General features: G+C 45.3%; 1 protein-coding gene across 1 annotated transcript in view; it reads right to left on the bottom strand.

The window, feature by feature from the left end:
- Positions 1-15,628, bottom strand: part of Prep (prolyl endopeptidase) — a 101,254-nt gene extending 85,626 nt beyond the window's left edge. Inside the window, exons 1-2 of the mRNA XM_070010526.1 lie at positions 15,523-15,628; positions 9,630-9,704 (exon numbers count right to left, since the gene is read on the bottom strand). Of these exons, the coding sequence (XP_069866627.1) occupies positions 9,630-9,704; positions 15,523-15,567 (120 nt within the window). The 5' untranslated portion in view covers positions 15,568-15,628. The remainder of the gene's footprint in view (positions 1-9,629; positions 9,705-15,522) is intronic.
- Between the last annotated feature and the right edge of the window lie 759 nt (positions 15,629-16,387).

Here is a 16,387-nt window from a genome sequence, read left to right as displayed (position 1 = left end):
GCAACTCAGAAAACAGGTATCTGAGGACCTTAGTTTAAAATCAGCCCAGACAGAAGAAAAATCCACTAGACAACATATTCAATTCACCAGCAAAATACAGGAACTGTAGTCAAGTGATAGAGCATCAGCTGTGAGCAGAAAAAGCCAAGTGAGATATTCCAGACCCTGTGTTCACACACCAGTATTAGCAAAAAAGAAACTAATGAACTAGAAAAAATTAAAAATAAGCCAGGTGCCTGTGACTCACACCTGTAATCCTAGCTATTCAGAAGTCTGAAATTTGAGGACTGTGTTCAAAACCAGCCTGGGCAGTAAAGTCTCTTAATAACCAATTATCCATGGAAAAAAAGCAGAAGTCTGAGCAAGAGCTGAGTTACAGTGCTCAGGCCCTGAATTCAAGCCCCACAACTGACAATAAATAAACAAACAAACAAAAATAAAAATAAAACTTATGTAGTATTAGTTCTTAGAATTTCTTTTAACAAATGGGGGCGGGGGGGAGTGGGGGGAGGGAACCACATTCAACCAAAGCTCTGACTAAACTTATCAAGGAAAAGAGAGAGAGGTTTCGAATACTCAAAATTAGAAGTGACAAAGAAAGGTAGTGAGAAGAAAGTTATTATAAGAGAACATTACACATAACCTCGTGCTACTAAATTTTAAAATTTCCATGAAAGAAAATGGAGAGAAAAGCTTAAATATTAATCACAATAAAAGGACTTGTTTCAAAAGACGAGGTCTGTCAAATTATCAAAAAGTAATTAATTTCCAGGCTGTTTAAACGATTCCACGGTAAATATTAATAGTGAGCATTTATTAAACACTTCCTGTGTGCCTGTTACTTTGCAGAATGGTTCAAAATCAGCGTCATATAATTTCGACACAACTCTGTGAAATGGTTTTCTCCAAATTAGAAGGATAGAAAAGTGAAGCTCAGAGAGACTAAAAACATGACCACACGTCTAGTAAAATTGTAGAGCTAGAATTCAAACCCTCAAGTTGTTGTTCGTTTTACACTTATGTAAGATGATAACTATCACTCCCCTGGAGTTGGGAATCTCTCACAGGGTTCACCATCAGGAGATGCTGAAGTGGGTGGGCAGAGAGAAAAGTCTGGAAGGGATAGATAGAGAAGCTGCTGAGTGCCTGAAAGGCAAGCCTGACCCAGGGCAGTGTCACGGAGATCACAAAGAACTAGGAGAATGGGAGAGATTTAAACACAGGGGCTTTAAGACCGAAGGAACTACCTGGGGGTGAGAATAGATTTCCAATGAGGTCAGAGGCTCCAGAAGCCAAGCTTGGGCTTTCTGGCATCTGCCTTGGGTGACTTCCATCAGTGGGCACTTTTCCCCAGGGACCTGGCACACTAAGGGAGCAAACAGGTTTTAGACAGCTAAATATGAAAGAGAAAGAAAGAGGTCGATTATCTTAAAACCAATTCTATAGACTCTAAATTTATTAGTCATGTTATCTTTGGTTATGCTTTTAGTTCCAAAAATATTAATTTGCCTGACTCACAACGAACACCTAGAAAAAAACACAGTAGTAACGATAATCTCAAATTTCAGATTATAAAATCAGAGTGGTTCACTCAACTTCCATTGAGGTTTTTCAGGCCAGGTTGTCTGTCAGAAGAACTTCTCCAGAAGTCTGAGCAAATGACTCTTCTTGTCACAAGCACAGCACCTCCAAGCAACAGAATGATAAAAATGCTAGGCCATGGAGCTTCTCTCCCTCTTTTTCCTCCTCTACTCAGTCTGCTGGGATTTTGTTTGTTTATTTGTTTATTTTGTTTTGTTTTTATTGTACGGGTAATGTACAGAGGGATTAGAGGTACATGGGTCAGGTAATGAGTACATTTCAACAGGGTTACCCACTCTCTCATTTTCTCCCCCTTTCCCTGCCCCCCCCGCCAATTTCCCACCCCCCATGTGGTAAAGTTTATTTCCAACATAGTGTCTTGTGAGTATCACTGTTTAGTTCACCCTTTGTCTCACCATTCTGTGATTCCCCTTCCATTCCCCAAATCAGATAAGCAGAGGATCACCATAGCTCAATAGCTATGTACATATGACTATATAAAATGATGCTAATCAAAATGAACTCCAAGATATGGAAACAAGAGCGTTGTTGTTTGTGTGTGTGTGTGTGTGTGTGTGTGTTTGTGTGTGTGTTTTATAATGTATTGTGTGAAGTTATTTGTTTTTACTTTTTTTTTCCCCCTTGATGTATTCCCTGTTGTCACTGTTTTTTATTTTGATTTTTTTTTTAACCCAGGCCTTGTGTAATCCTAGCTACTCAGGAGATTCAAAGCAGCCTGAGGAGATATAGTCCAGAAATTCTTACCTCCAATAACCAGAAAAAGCCAGAAGTAGAGACAAGGTCCAAATGGTAGAATACCAGTCATGTACAGAAGTCATGCACAGAAGTCATGAGTTCCAGGGTAAGCACTAGCGGGCCAACACACACACGCGCGCGCGCACACACAGACACACACGCACACACAGACAAAAACAAAGTCAATAAAACCATCTTTCCTAAAGATGCTCTATCTAGCTACACTGGCACTTGTGGCTCATACTTATAATCCTAGCTACTTAGGAGGCTCAGATCCAGGGTATAGCAGTTCTAAGTTAGCCAGGGCAGAAAAGCCCATGAGACCACACACACACACACACACACACACACACACACACACACACACACACACACACACACACACACACACACACACACACACACACACACACACACACACACACACACACACACACCCAGGGTATAGCAGTATCTCACACACACACACACACACACACACACACACACACACTCTCTCTCTCTCTCTCTCTCTCTCTCTCTCTCTCTCTCTCTCTCTCTCTCTCTCTCTCTCTCTCTCTCTTTCTCTCAAAGAGTCAAGCTACAAACTCTGGTGGGGGAGACACCATATCCAAGGCCAATATTTCTCACAGAAAAACTGTTGATCATTAAGGTTGGGGCTGAGGAACTGCCTGCTGGGAAAATGTTAGTGCTACCTACTTTCCTAAGCATTCATTAGTGGTTTAGGGCTAGATCTTTTGCATTGGAGTTTCCTTGATAGTAAGCACACAGGTCAGCAATCTCCACTCAGGATGCGGCTTAGCCTTAGCCTCCTTCTTTGCTGCTATCTGACAGCTCAAAGATGAGATGACTTGGCCGTGTACCATCTCTGGTGCTCCCAAGCTAACATGCAAAGCCCATGCCAGCATTCACCCCTTAGAACAGTGTACCTGCCCTGGTTAACCTAACACTTAGCACAGGAGGCACAAGAGAAACTGAGGACAGAAGTCAGAGGGGAGGGGAGGAGAAAGGGGAAGAAAAAAAGGTAGGAGGAAAAGCAAGGCAGGGCAGACAAGAGGAGGAATGGAGGTAGAATACAACACAGAAGCCTGGGGGCTTTGAGGTAGCCATCCTCCACCCTCCTACCCTCCAATCCTCATACCTTCTAAACAGGACAGAAATTCCAGAAATTGCCACTACAGGAAACAAACAGGTTCCCTGGGCTTCTACCAAATCCTTTCTCTGCTTGGCACAGAGCACCTAAGGGCAAGCACAAGTCCAGAGCTTGGCCAATCAAGGCTCTCTGGGCACATGGGGACTTGAATGAGGGCTGGATGACTGAAAACCATGGATCCCATTGGCATGGTGGGTGAAGTGGGGTTTGTGCACTAGAGCCTGGGCATTACCTGCTTCCTGCCAGTGGCAAGGGTGGCCCTTGCCTTTCCCTCCTACCCCCAGAAGCTGCCTTCATATCCCTCTCACAAACTTAGCCCAAAAGGGTTTCTGCTTGCTTCTATCACTACCTTGTTGGAGAGCAGGCAGAATAGTACTTAGCAAGGAGGAGTGGCTTGCTACTTTAACTTCCTCATACCTTTAATTATCCCATGCAGAGATCAAAAGGAATTTATAATCTAAATACATAGCTTGAGCGAGAATTTATAAGTATGTTCACAAACTGTAATAAGGAGGTAATGAGACACTTGAGATACATGAAGTCTTGGAGATGGCAATAATACATGGTAAGATGTCTCCTTAAAACATTTCCTGTCTCCACTCCAGAAGAGTGACTAACAGCAGTATTTCTCCATCCAAGTCCTTAACCTGAAGCATGAAGGAATGGGGAGAAGGGTGGTTTACAGGCCTGCTTTGCTAGAGAAGGCTCACAATGTATTAACTAAAAAAGGATGCTATTGGCTGAGCACTGGTGGCTCATGCCTGTAATCCCAGATACTGAGGAGACTAAGATCTGAGGACTGTGGTTCGAAGCCCAGCCCAGGTAGGATGTTCATCCCTAATCAATTACCAAAAACAAAACAAAGTGGAGCTGTGACTCAGGTAGCAGAGTACTAGCCTTGGGCAAAAAAGCTCAGGGATAGCGTGCCAACCCTAAGAGGAAGGAAGGAAGGAAGGAAGGAAGGAAGGAAGGAAGGAAGGAAGGAAGGAAGGAAGGAAGGAAGGAAGGAAGGAAGGAAGGAAGGAAGGAAAGAAGGAAGGAAGGAGGGAAAGAGGGAGGGAAGGAAGGAGGGAGGGAGGGAGAGAGGGAAGAAAGAAAGAAAGAAAGAAAGAAAGAAAGAAAGAAAGAAAGAAAGAAAGAAAGAAAGAAAGAAAGAAAGAAAGGAAGGAAGGAAGGAAGGAAGGAAGGAGGGAAGGAAGTCATTAAGTAATCTTTGACACTATGACCCAGTTTAATCGTCAAGCTCTGAAACATTGAAACTACATTTACAACTCAGAGCTCCACTAAAAGGACAAGGCTGAGAATGTCCTTCCTTCCTTCCTTCCTTTCTTCCTTCCTTCCTTTCTTTCTTTCCTTTCTTTCCTTCCTTCCTTCCTTCCTTCCTTCCTTCCTTCCTTCCTTCCTTCCTTCCTTCCTTCCTTCCTTCCTTCCTTCCTTTCTTTCCTTTCTTTCTTTCTCTACAATTCAAAAGGAAACTTGGCCAAGTTTTATGGATGAAATAGAATCTTAAAGTTCAATGCTCTAGCCAGGTACTAGTGGCTCAGGCCTGTGTTGGGGCCTTGGCCCTAGTACTGGCACCAAAATATTAAAAAAAAAAAAAAAAAAAGTTCAACATTCTAAGTAACTAGGGGTATAGAGACAGAACATCTGTGTCCCAATACAGTTACAGAAAGTGTCCAAATGGCACCATCTTCATTTACTTGCTGTATAAGCAAAACGAATTTATGTGACATGCTTTCCTTGAGTGTCATACACTTTGCAGCTACATGAATGAACTTTTTTTTTTTTCTGAACTGGGGTATGAAGTTTAGGCAGAGCTCTACCACTTGAGCCACACCCCCAGTCCTTTTTGCTTTTACTTATTTTTAATATAGGGTCTCACTTTTGGCTAGAGTTGGTCTTATACCATTCCTCTACCTCTAGCTCTCAAACAGCAGGAATTACAGATATGGACCTTCTAGAACTGGCTTGTTAGTTGGGATTATATCTTGATAACTCTTTATCTGAGTTGGCCAAAAAAAAAAAAAAAATGGAATCCTTCTAATCTCTACTCCTGATTAGCTAGATTACATGCATGAGCTATTATACTCAAATTTTACTCTTCTCAGATAGAGAATATGAAACAAAGAACATGTAACTTCTTACGGTTACAGAAAAAGAAAAGACCAAGGGTTGCAAATTGTATCTTCTCACTTCTGGTCTCATCTGGCAAATAATCCATTAATCCACATCAGAAACTCATAGGGTGATTCACAAAGACAATATTTCCAGTTTGTCTCGACATCTTCAAAGTATGCAGAAAGGTCAGAACAACCTTTTACAGCTTTGATTTCCAGTGTGCTTCAGCTCCAGTAGTAAGCTCTCATGGCTATGTGCTGGCTAACTAGCCCTCCACATCGATAGGCCTGGGAGCAGGCTTCCAGTTCACTACTCTCCTCCAGCCTGACAGCACAGTGGCCTGGCAGGGAGAGGCAGTCACACATAGCTGCTCACCTAGCTCTCCACTACCTCCTCCACAGAGGGCTCTGGACCGATGCTAGAGATGGCACTGGCTCCAGGAGACCCAGGCCAGATTCAAACCAAAAACTGAGCAGAACCTGTCACGTGCTGAGTTTTACTCCTTTTAGAATTAACCTTCAAGAACAAAGAGCAAAGACGCAAGTAAATAGAAAACTGATTTCTTCAGCATAGACAAGGACAGCAACCTGGAAAAGCAGGAGCTTATCTTCCTTAAGTTTTGAGCTCCACTAACCTCTCTGATGTGCCAAAATATCGACATAGAGCTAGGTGCTGGTGGCTCACTCCTGTAATCCTAGCTACTCAAGAGGCTGAGATCTGAAGACCGTGGTTCAAAGCCAGCCCAAGCAGGAAAGCCCGAGACTCTTATCTCCAAACCACCATAAAACCAGAAGTGGAGCTGCAGCTCAAGTGGGAGAGTGCTATCCTTAAGCATAAAAAGCTCAAGGACAATGCGTAGGCCCTGATTTCAAGCCCCAGGACCAGCAGATACAGGTACAGGTACAGGTACAGGTACAAGCACAGACACACACACACACACACACACACACACACACACACACACACACACACACACACGATTTTAGTACAAGCACAGACACACACACACACACACACACACACACACACACACACACACACACACACACACACACACACACACACACACACACACACACACACACGATTTTACATCCTTTAAGAAATCAACCTTTCTTACCAAGGAAAGAAACACTGTTGAACAGGGGAAGAAGAAATGACATTACCAGGTTACTCACTCACTTGGCAAGATTCAAGGACATCTGTGCTGTCATAGCCACTCACCAACACATGTAATGGGGCTACCTTGTCACCCAGGAAGTGGGAAGATGGAAAAAGAGACACACAATGCCTAAGAAAGATCTATGGTATAGCTTCCTTTGATCCTCTCTGATAAAAAGATAAAACTATCTTTCTTGTTTTAGAAGGAAGGACTCTACATGTACTTGTTTGGTTTTGTTTTTTTTTTCTGATGTTGGTTAAGAGTTCCCTCAGAATTAAGAAAGGAAATATTTTCATTTTGCTAAGGGCAGCTCTCAAGGGAAAAAAAATATAAAGTCAGGAGCTCTATGCAGTTCATAATCTACATCCAAACCCCAGAGTTTCAGTGAGATATACTTCAAGATAGGAATCCCTGAGAGGTGTAAATGCTTCCTTTCCCTATGTATAGCAACTTCAGCAACTTAGTAACAACTCCTGGAATACTTGGTGAGGAGGCTGAAGGCATTGTTAGGTCAGGTAAGATAGGAAGATGGAAGCTACAAGGACACTACTTCTATCTGGACCTTGGAGTTGCAAAATGAGATGTTAAGAGAAGAGTTTATCACTAACAGAAGGGAAGCTAAGGCTGCAATGTGGCTTAACTGACAGCTCATGGGTAAGGAGGTCAGGGAGTAAACACTGATTTCCTACTCCAGTGATCTGAGACGCTGCCGGGATGCTGAATGCCATGGAGACAAACTCAACAGCCTGACAGTCATTGCAGGGCAGAGGCAGAATTCCAAGAGTCCCTTCTGGAGGATGCTCACGCCTCCCTAGTTTCCCATGGACATGATACATGGATTTCTGGAAGTCACTGGACTTGTTAAGTAGACCACCACTGATATCTAAAAAGAATAGCTTACAGAAGCACCTTGACTTATGTTGGTACTTGTATCCTGAGAAACCCATCCTAAGTTTAAAGAGCATTAAGTGAAGACTACTTTTAATACACCTAACCTACATCTGAGCTGAGCAGAACCACACACTGTAGAATTCTGATCATGTGGCTGAGTAGGAGCTGTGGTTAGCTGTCATTAACAGCATTGCAGGAGTGTCCCACACCATACATGGCTAGTTCGGGGAAAAGGATAACATGCACCATTCAAAATTCCAACTATGCACTTGCTTTAACACTAAAAGTGTCATAAAAAAAACACAACACACACACACCACAACCAAAACCAAAAAAACCTAAGCCATCCCGAGTCAGTGATTGTCTTTGATAGTACGTGTTACTGGGACTATGAAGGGAAGAAGGTTGCAATTTCACAAAGGAGCATCAAACACTGGCTTATATGAGAGACAGATGGTCCCTAATAATATAAAATCTGAACAAGGCACACCACAGAAGCCAGGAGACCCAGTAAAAGGGAAAAACAGTTGAAAAGAGCCAAAGGCAAAGTGTAAAGTAAGGGAGTTGCTGGTTATCCAGAAGAAGTAAGTACACTTACCAAAGGGAAATTCAGGAAAGTAGTGTAAAAAACATAATCACATGCACATTAATGTTAGTGGAGGCAGCACAGAAGCTTGTGTTAGGGTACAGCCACACTATATTTCTATACTTTTACTTCTTCAAGTTCTAAAGGACAAGCTGAAAATGCTTGTGGGGCTTGGGGTGCTCTCCTTTACATTTTTTCCTCAAGGCTAGAGCTCTACCACTTGAGCTACAACTCCACTTCCGACTTATGGTGGATGATTGGAGACAAGGATCTCATGGACTTTCCTGCTGTGGCTGGCATTGAACTGTGATCCTCAGATCTCAGCCTCCTGAGTTGCTAGGATTAACAGGTATGAGTAATAACAGGTACTCAGCTAGGAAGTTATTTTCTTCCCTGGTGCTTCCTGTCCACTATAAGTTTCACAGCTGTTTGTGAATCTTACTCCTAGGTTCCACCTCTGTGTCTCAGCACAGCCCAATACAGGATCATCAGGGTCACCTGTGGCTCAGAGAGGTCAAGCAAACAACAGCTAAACCTGCTCTCTGATGCTCCTCCCCTCATCAGCAGAACCAGAATCTTCAGTACTCCCAAAGACACTCATCTGATCTTTGCTTGGAATTTCTACTCATCCACCTCTGATTCAGTATGTCTTAGAATAAAAATTAAACCTAAGAGGAGACCTCTTACTGGAGGGTAGTAAGTTGTAACAAACAAACAACAAAACTCATGCAGTAGACAGATGAGAGACTGTAGTCACAAAGAACAAGTGAATGTAAAAAGGCAATCAGGCCAGTCTGGGCCTGACATTGATGGAAAAAGGCACATACCATGGGATTTACTATAATAGGAGTGACCTGATTTGTCTTTACTGTCACCTTGGCCACCAACCATTATGCTCCAACTAAGTTCTTCCCCCAACTCATCTCCTTGATAAGAAGATGAGATCCCAATTCCACGAGCCAGGAGCATCTCAGGAAGGGAGGCTTTCTGGCAACTCTGAATGGCTCTAGGAATCTGAATCCAGCTTTCTAGGGAAGAGCAGGATGTAGTAACATAGTGGAGAAGGCCCACAAGATACAAAGGAGCTGGGTCACTACTAGCCTGGAAAACTAGCAACCCACAGAGCATTTGACCAGTTTTCCTTTTCAAATGAGAAATGTATCCTCAGATTTTAAAGATGCTCAGATTTCTGGAATGGTGTCCATATTGGAAATGGTACATGTGTTCTTATATATAGGATGGATGGAGTTGGTACCAACTGGTATCCATACCATCCCATTGCAGAGAACATAGAACAATACCAGGAAGGAAAAACTACAGTTAGTGACATCTAGAGTTTGGTGCTGGGTACTAAGGTCATTTTAATTATGTGCCAAAATTACCTTTGTCTGTTCGCTGTCTGGGTCTTCAAGCCAAGCATAGGGGTCACAAATCTTATGTCCATGATAATCTTGTACCTGCAAAAGACAAAAATCACATGTTGAGTAATTAGAGACTACACTCAAATTAAAACTTGTTTTCTGAATGTAGTGAAGAAGAAAGGGACCTCATGAGGAAAGGGACCTCATTACTAATTGGCTCACTGGCAATATTGCCCAAATTACTACATAAACCAAATGCGGCAGGTTCTCAAAAGGTATCAAGCCACTCCTTATAAAAGATTGTTTTAGCTACAGAGCAAAGAAATATGAAAGGTCTGAATAGGAAATGGCTCAGTCTGTACAACACAAAACAAAGGCCCACCCGCTGTGCTAAAGAAACTTGAAAATGTGCTATCAGGGGCAAAGCACAGAAGGAGACAATGTCGTCAGCAGGAGAGGACAGTCTGGAGGGCAGCTACCAATATGTGTGCATGTTCATGTGCTTGCTGCCCATGATGACAAAGTCTCCAGACAAAGTTTGCTTTTGTTGGTGGTGGTTTTGTTTTGGGTTTTTTTGTGTGTGTGTTAACAGTACTGGGGCTTGAACTCAGGGCCAGAAGGCTCTCTGGCCCTTAAGCTTTTTCACTCAAGGCTGGTGCTCTACCACTTGGGCCACACCCCTAGTTCCAATTGAAGAGTCTCACCATCTTTTCTGCCCATGCTGGCTTTGAACTGCAATCCTCAGACCTCAACTTCCTGAATAGCTAGCTAGATTACAGGCATACGCCACCAGCACCTGGCTTCATTTTGCTTTTAAGTCTAAACTGCCAAAACCAAGTTATTACTATATGGTAAATCATGATTCTGAATGAATCCATTCCTAAACAAAAGCCCTTCTTCTCTTTGTACTATTTGAAATGCCTTTCTCCACTGTTTATGAGAATAAAGCACAAAAACCTCACCTGTTAGGACTACTCTAGCAGAAGAAATAAAATGGTGTTGTGTCAGCAGAGCCTAGCTGAGGAAAACTCTCTGAAACACCCACTAGGGAAACGTTTGACAGTACAAATCCCCAGGGACCAGTGGAGGGACTAGGAAGGAACAAGTGGACCAGTTTATCATCATTCTCCAGAAAAAAAGTCATTAGAAAGACTTCAACCTCATGGAGTCGAGATCACTCCAATCAACTGAGACTATGTCTCTCTAATCTAGTCTCAATCACCCTAACATTCTGGCTTAGGCTTATACCAAGCTACAGGGACAAATGACTTTTTAATCTGTCTCCTACTTTTATTCTGTGTGTATGAATGTGTATGCATTCTAGCACCCCTGTACTGGGGCTAGAACGCAAGGCCTTATGCTATGGCTGATCCACCTCTCCAAAAGCTGGCACTCTATCATTCAAGCCACAGCTCTACTTGCAGCTTTTTGCTGGTTAACTGGAGATGTCTCTCGGATTTATGTGCCCTGGCTAGCTTAGAACCAAGATCATTAGCTCTCAGCCTTTCGAGTAATTAGGATTATAGGCGTAAGCCATTCCTGTCTGGATTAGCTTTATTCTAAAGTAGCAGAAATTAAAGAGCTACTGAGGAAAGCAAGCTCTCCTGGAAAAGCAGTATCTGAATGTTGTTCCTGGAGCTACACAAAGTTCCAGTGTGATCCCTGCCAGGTGAGACCATCTATCTGGCCTACAACACCTGGCTTTCTGCAGGTGTCCTCTGACGCCTCATGAGAAAACTCACAAAAATATAGAGCTCTAGGAGATGCAAACCTCTGAATCTATTCTCAAATGATTGACCAACAGGAGCAAGGGCCATATAATCAGACTAACCTCTCTGGCTGTGATTAAAAAAAAAAAAATCACTAATTTTCAATCTTGTCTCTTGTCAGTTTCAGTTGATTATCGCCACTGAATGAAAACTTTTTAATCTTTCCTTCTCATCTGCAAGTCTTTTATACTTTACACACCTGGAAATGGCTAGCAAATAGCCTAAAATAACAACGTTCATCTTGTCAATATAGAAATCAGAATAATTTAACTCTGTAAAGGATCTTCCAATCTACCATTTTGGGAATACTGGCAGCCCAGGATCATCTACACTCAAAGCCAGATTCCGGATTAAAACAATCAGCTAAACTGGACGCCAGAGGATCATGCCTGTAATCTTAGCTACTCAGGAGGCTGAGATCTGAGGATTGCAGTTCAAAGCTAGCCTGGGCAGGAAAGTCCGTGAGACTCTTATCTCCAATAAACTACACAGAAAGAGTCAGAAGTGGTGTTGTGGCTATTGTGGTAGAGCACTAGCCTTGAGCACAAGGAGGCTCAGGGACAGCACCCAGGCCCTGAGTTCAAGCCCCAGGATTGGAAAACAATATAAACAAACAAAACCAACTAGCCAACCTCACACAGACCAGGCACTTTTTTCAGGCATACTAGAAATCTAATTTTCTTTTTACTAGAATTCACAATAAAGCTAAGTGACGGTGCTGCCAAAGTGATGAGTACTTACTAATATCCACCACCTGGTAAGAAGGTTGTTGATGCTGTTTTACAGATTACAAAACCCAATTCTGAGATTTTAAGAAAGGCAAAGGTCAATGGATTTACTATTTACACAGAGCTAACTGTGAGTTAAATATTATGCCATAAATTTCATTCACATTAACTCATCTGATTCTCACTGTGAAGTTATTAACTCATTTTTCCAGATGAGAAACCAAAGCTGCAGATAGCTAAAAGCAATTGTCTAGGGTCTGAGGGTTAGTAAGTGCTGGGATTTAACCCACCTGTGGCTCATCCCAAGGCCTGTGGATCCAATTTTGTGCTAAGTCACTCAGCTAATGAACCTGGCCAAGTGTTCATGGCTGGATTCTGACTCAGAACCCAATGCAGCAAACACCAAGCTTGCTCCTGAATGATTTTTTCTACTAAGGAAATACCTCTGTCATCTGAAGTTGTACACAGTCATCTAAAGCAGACGCACATCAGTTACTAAAAAGATGTTTAACTAAAAACAGGGAAGAGGCTCCCTAGAGCACTAGGCAGCTAATCTCAGAAGCCACAGCCCATGCTGTCCTCATCAATTTTGGTATTTCCAGGTACATATGCTCTTGATGGAGTAGTCTTATAACCATGACACTGGAATCCAAATTACACAGTACCTAAGTCCTCCACTTGACCTAATTCCTCCATCTGAAGAATTAAGTTTGCAAACCATTCCTCACATCCCCCCAAGACGCTTTAAAAGAAAGCCTGTACTACTTTATCCTGTTCCAGTTTGCTTCTACCCTAGTACCCACTGCCTTAGCATAAAGTCAGATGCACACAGCAGGTGGGGCCATCAAACCTGGCTCCCCACTCCTCAGCCCTATCCAAGCTTATCCATCCAGATGGTGTGATCGCTAAGTCCTTCCCGCCATCCTACAAACACACACAATTTCTATTTGTCTAGCCCTGCAAAACTATGGCTATACTTTCGTCTCAGGGTCATGAATATCTTTTCTCCCTTATCCAGTTAGACATCTCCCCAGGATGAAAGTTAGCTGCAACCTTTCCTGTATCCTCCTCTTACCCAACACTCTTTGCCAGGTTGTGAGCCCCTTGTAGCAGGCCTGAACAACACTGATGGAGAATAGTGAATGACAGAGCACAGGAAGAGCCATAGTTTCCAAATTTCTAGTCAAGAAAGCAGAAATCCACTAAACGGGTATCATGCTCCAACTGCACACTCTGTAGGAGATTGCTGAGCATGTGGATGAAAGATGCTCAAGGGAGAGTCTGATCTACAACCATCTCCAGCATATGCTGGTGAGAAACCCATCCTCCAAATCAAAGACTACAATTTAAGCAAATGAATAAGTGATGCACAGGGCTTAGTAAGTACACTGTGGGAGCCAGAGAGGATCTAGACCAAACCAGAGCTACACTCCCTCAACAACCAGGCTTAAGGTTATCACAAGTAGTTCCTAGACAGGAACGGAGGGGGAGGGGGAGGGGGAGGTGCAATATGTACCATATATGGTTGCTTGTAATATTTTGATGTCTTTATAAAACACCTACTTAACCCATGGGGAACACACAAATAAACTACAAGATTTAGGTATCCAGAGTGGAGAGAAACTAAGAAATAACTCCCGAAAACACACACACACACACACACACACATACATACACACATAGTCTGAAATTGTTCTTATATTTTTATTTATTAAAAAAAAAGATGGTGCTGGTGGCACCATCCTAGCTACTCAGGAGGCTTCAAGGTTCAAGGCCAGATGGGCAGAAAAGCCCATGAGACTCCATCTCCAAAATAACTAGCAAAAAGATGGTCTAGAGGTGTGGCTCAGATTGCCTATCCAGCAATCTTTGAAGCTAAGCAAGTCTGAAGCCCTGAGTTCAAACCAGATTATAAATAAAAACCTAAAAACAATTTAAAAAAAAAAAAACAAACCTCCAAGATCCTCGAGATCTTGGAGAAGCAGAGCCAAGACCGTTTCAGGTTTTCCCATCTGGCACACACAGCAAGACTGCCATGAAAATGAATGACAAGTCTTCCTATAGAAATAAATCAGCCCTATGGTGAGCACTAATAGACCATCTATGAGAAAAAAGGACCAATAGCAGCTAAAAGATCTCCCCAAAGTCACTAGCTCTGAGTAACCAAACCAGAACTAGTATTCAAGGTCTCACTGAACAGCAGGGTCACTCTAGTCTCCCACACAAAGGGGGTGACCCTTCCACCTCAGCAAGAGAGCTTCCTAGGCTATTTGGGGGGTTGAATTTAATAAGGAAGCAACTGAATAATCTGACAAACATGGTTACCAGACGGTCAATGGGCAAAAGAAACCATGAATGCATTACAGGCACTAGGAAATCTTCACTTAAAACACCTCTAACCTTTTACCCCCAGGTGAGAAGCATCTCAAGAGTGTGCAGGGGTACTGGCCCTAAATTGGGTCAAAGGAAAGAGGAAACATACTGCAACTACATTATGCAAAAATACTTGTACTGTGATTCCATTTTAAGTAATCTGGTTAATTTTGGCTACTAGTACAGGAATCATGACCATAACATTTGGATTCGATCCAGCTCTTAAAATGCCAACCACAGAGAGAGGGGGAGGGAGGAGAGAGAGACTGAGTGTATTTGCTCAGAACTTCACTGACTGGGTCTGAGTAGCTATCCTGAGTTCCTCCAACAGCTTAGGTGGTTAACTCCTGCTAGGCAAAACCTGCTCCGCACAAGGCCACGCATCCAGTCCCTCTCCCGGCCTCTCTCAGCCCGTCAAGCCCCCTCAAGGTGGACAAGGCGAACCCCTTCCCCACGACTTAGTCTCGAACTCCGCCACCCCCACCGTGCCCTCCTCTCCCCCCTCCCCGCCTCCAGCAGCCCCGGCCCAGCAGCAGCAGCAGCAGCAGCGCGGCCCACCGCAGGGCCGGCTTCACCCAGAATGAATGAACTCTCTCCTGCACTTCCAGATGCTGAAGTTTCCAAAGTTTCCCCTCTGCGTGTGGAATCGCACTCGATTTCCCACGTACACCCCACCCGCGTGCACTTTCTCCTCCCACCATATTTAAGGGAAGAGGCTTCACCCGTTTAAAATAAAAAGCAGCCGAGCCACCGGGGGTCTCCCAGCCCGCCACGGCGCCCCCCGGACCCCACGGATCAGAGGAAGGACCCCGCAACTCCGACTGCGCCCGCACGCGGACCGTGACCTCCAAGCCGGGTCCCCCCCCTACCCCCGCCTCCGCGCCCCCCCCCCGGCCCGTTCCTAGCGAACAAAGGCCGAGCTGGGACCCGGAGGACGACGAGGAGGAAGAGGGGGGAGGCCGCCGGGGGCGAGGGGCGAGGGGCTGCGGGGGGCCCGGGCTGCAGGGCAGCGGGGAGGCGGGTGGGCGCGGCAGGGGTACTCACGGCGCTCTCGTCGCGGTACACGTCGGGGTACTGGAAGGACAGCATGGCCGGGGACGGGTCGGGGCTGTGATGAGGAGGGGAGGGGGGGAAGCGAGGGCTCCGGGAGCGGAGAGGGGCTGGCGGGCCCAGGGCGCGGGCTGGCGGGCGGGCGGGCGGGCGGACTCGAGGCACGGCGGTGCGCGGCGCGGCGCGAGGATGTGCGCCAAGCAGGAAGAAGCTGCGGACCAGGCCGGGAGCCCCTCCCCGGCGGGCGGGCCCAAGCGGCGGCAAGAGGGAGAGGAGGCGCCGCGCGGGCGCCGGATCGGGCGCACAGCTCCCTCTGCAGGAGCGCCGCCCGCCCGGGGGCCCGGCGGCACCGCGCACCCGCGCGCCCGCGCCCCGGCCCGGCCCGCGCCCGAGCCGCGCGCGCCCCTGCCCGCGCCTGGCAGGGGAACCCCCACCCCCACACTCCCCGACCCCTAAGGCAGACTCGGCCTCTCCCCCCCCCCCCCCCCCCCCCCCCCCCGCCTCGCCTCGGCCTCCTATCTCCCGCGACTTCTGGATTAGGAACAAGTCATGGATCCAGATGACCAGGCATGAAACCTATCTCCCTGTCTCTCTCCACCCCAGCACCCCTGGTGGACGCCGGGTGCTTCCGCAACCAGATTATGGAGGTTCCTTGAAAGTGTTGTGACAGCCAGGCAGAAGCCCTTCTTGGAGATTCCCTGATGATTCGGGGACCCACCGTGGAGGGGTTCTGGGGAGGGGTCTTTTACTTACCTTGCGGGTTCCTCCTTTCCTCTCCTGCTTGTGTATAAATATTGAGCACCACTTACTACTGCACCTGGGAAAGAGTAGAGGGGAGGGAGGTAGACAAGATGCTTGA

Source organism: Dipodomys merriami, unplaced genomic scaffold (assembly GCF_024711535.1).
Source record: "Dipodomys merriami isolate MVZ:Mamm:240054 unplaced genomic scaffold, mDipMer1.0.p SCAF_8, whole genome shotgun sequence".
Classification (NCBI taxonomy): domain Eukaryota; kingdom Metazoa; phylum Chordata; class Mammalia; order Rodentia; family Heteromyidae; genus Dipodomys; species Dipodomys merriami.
This window is presented reverse-complemented; position numbering and strand designations above follow the sequence as displayed.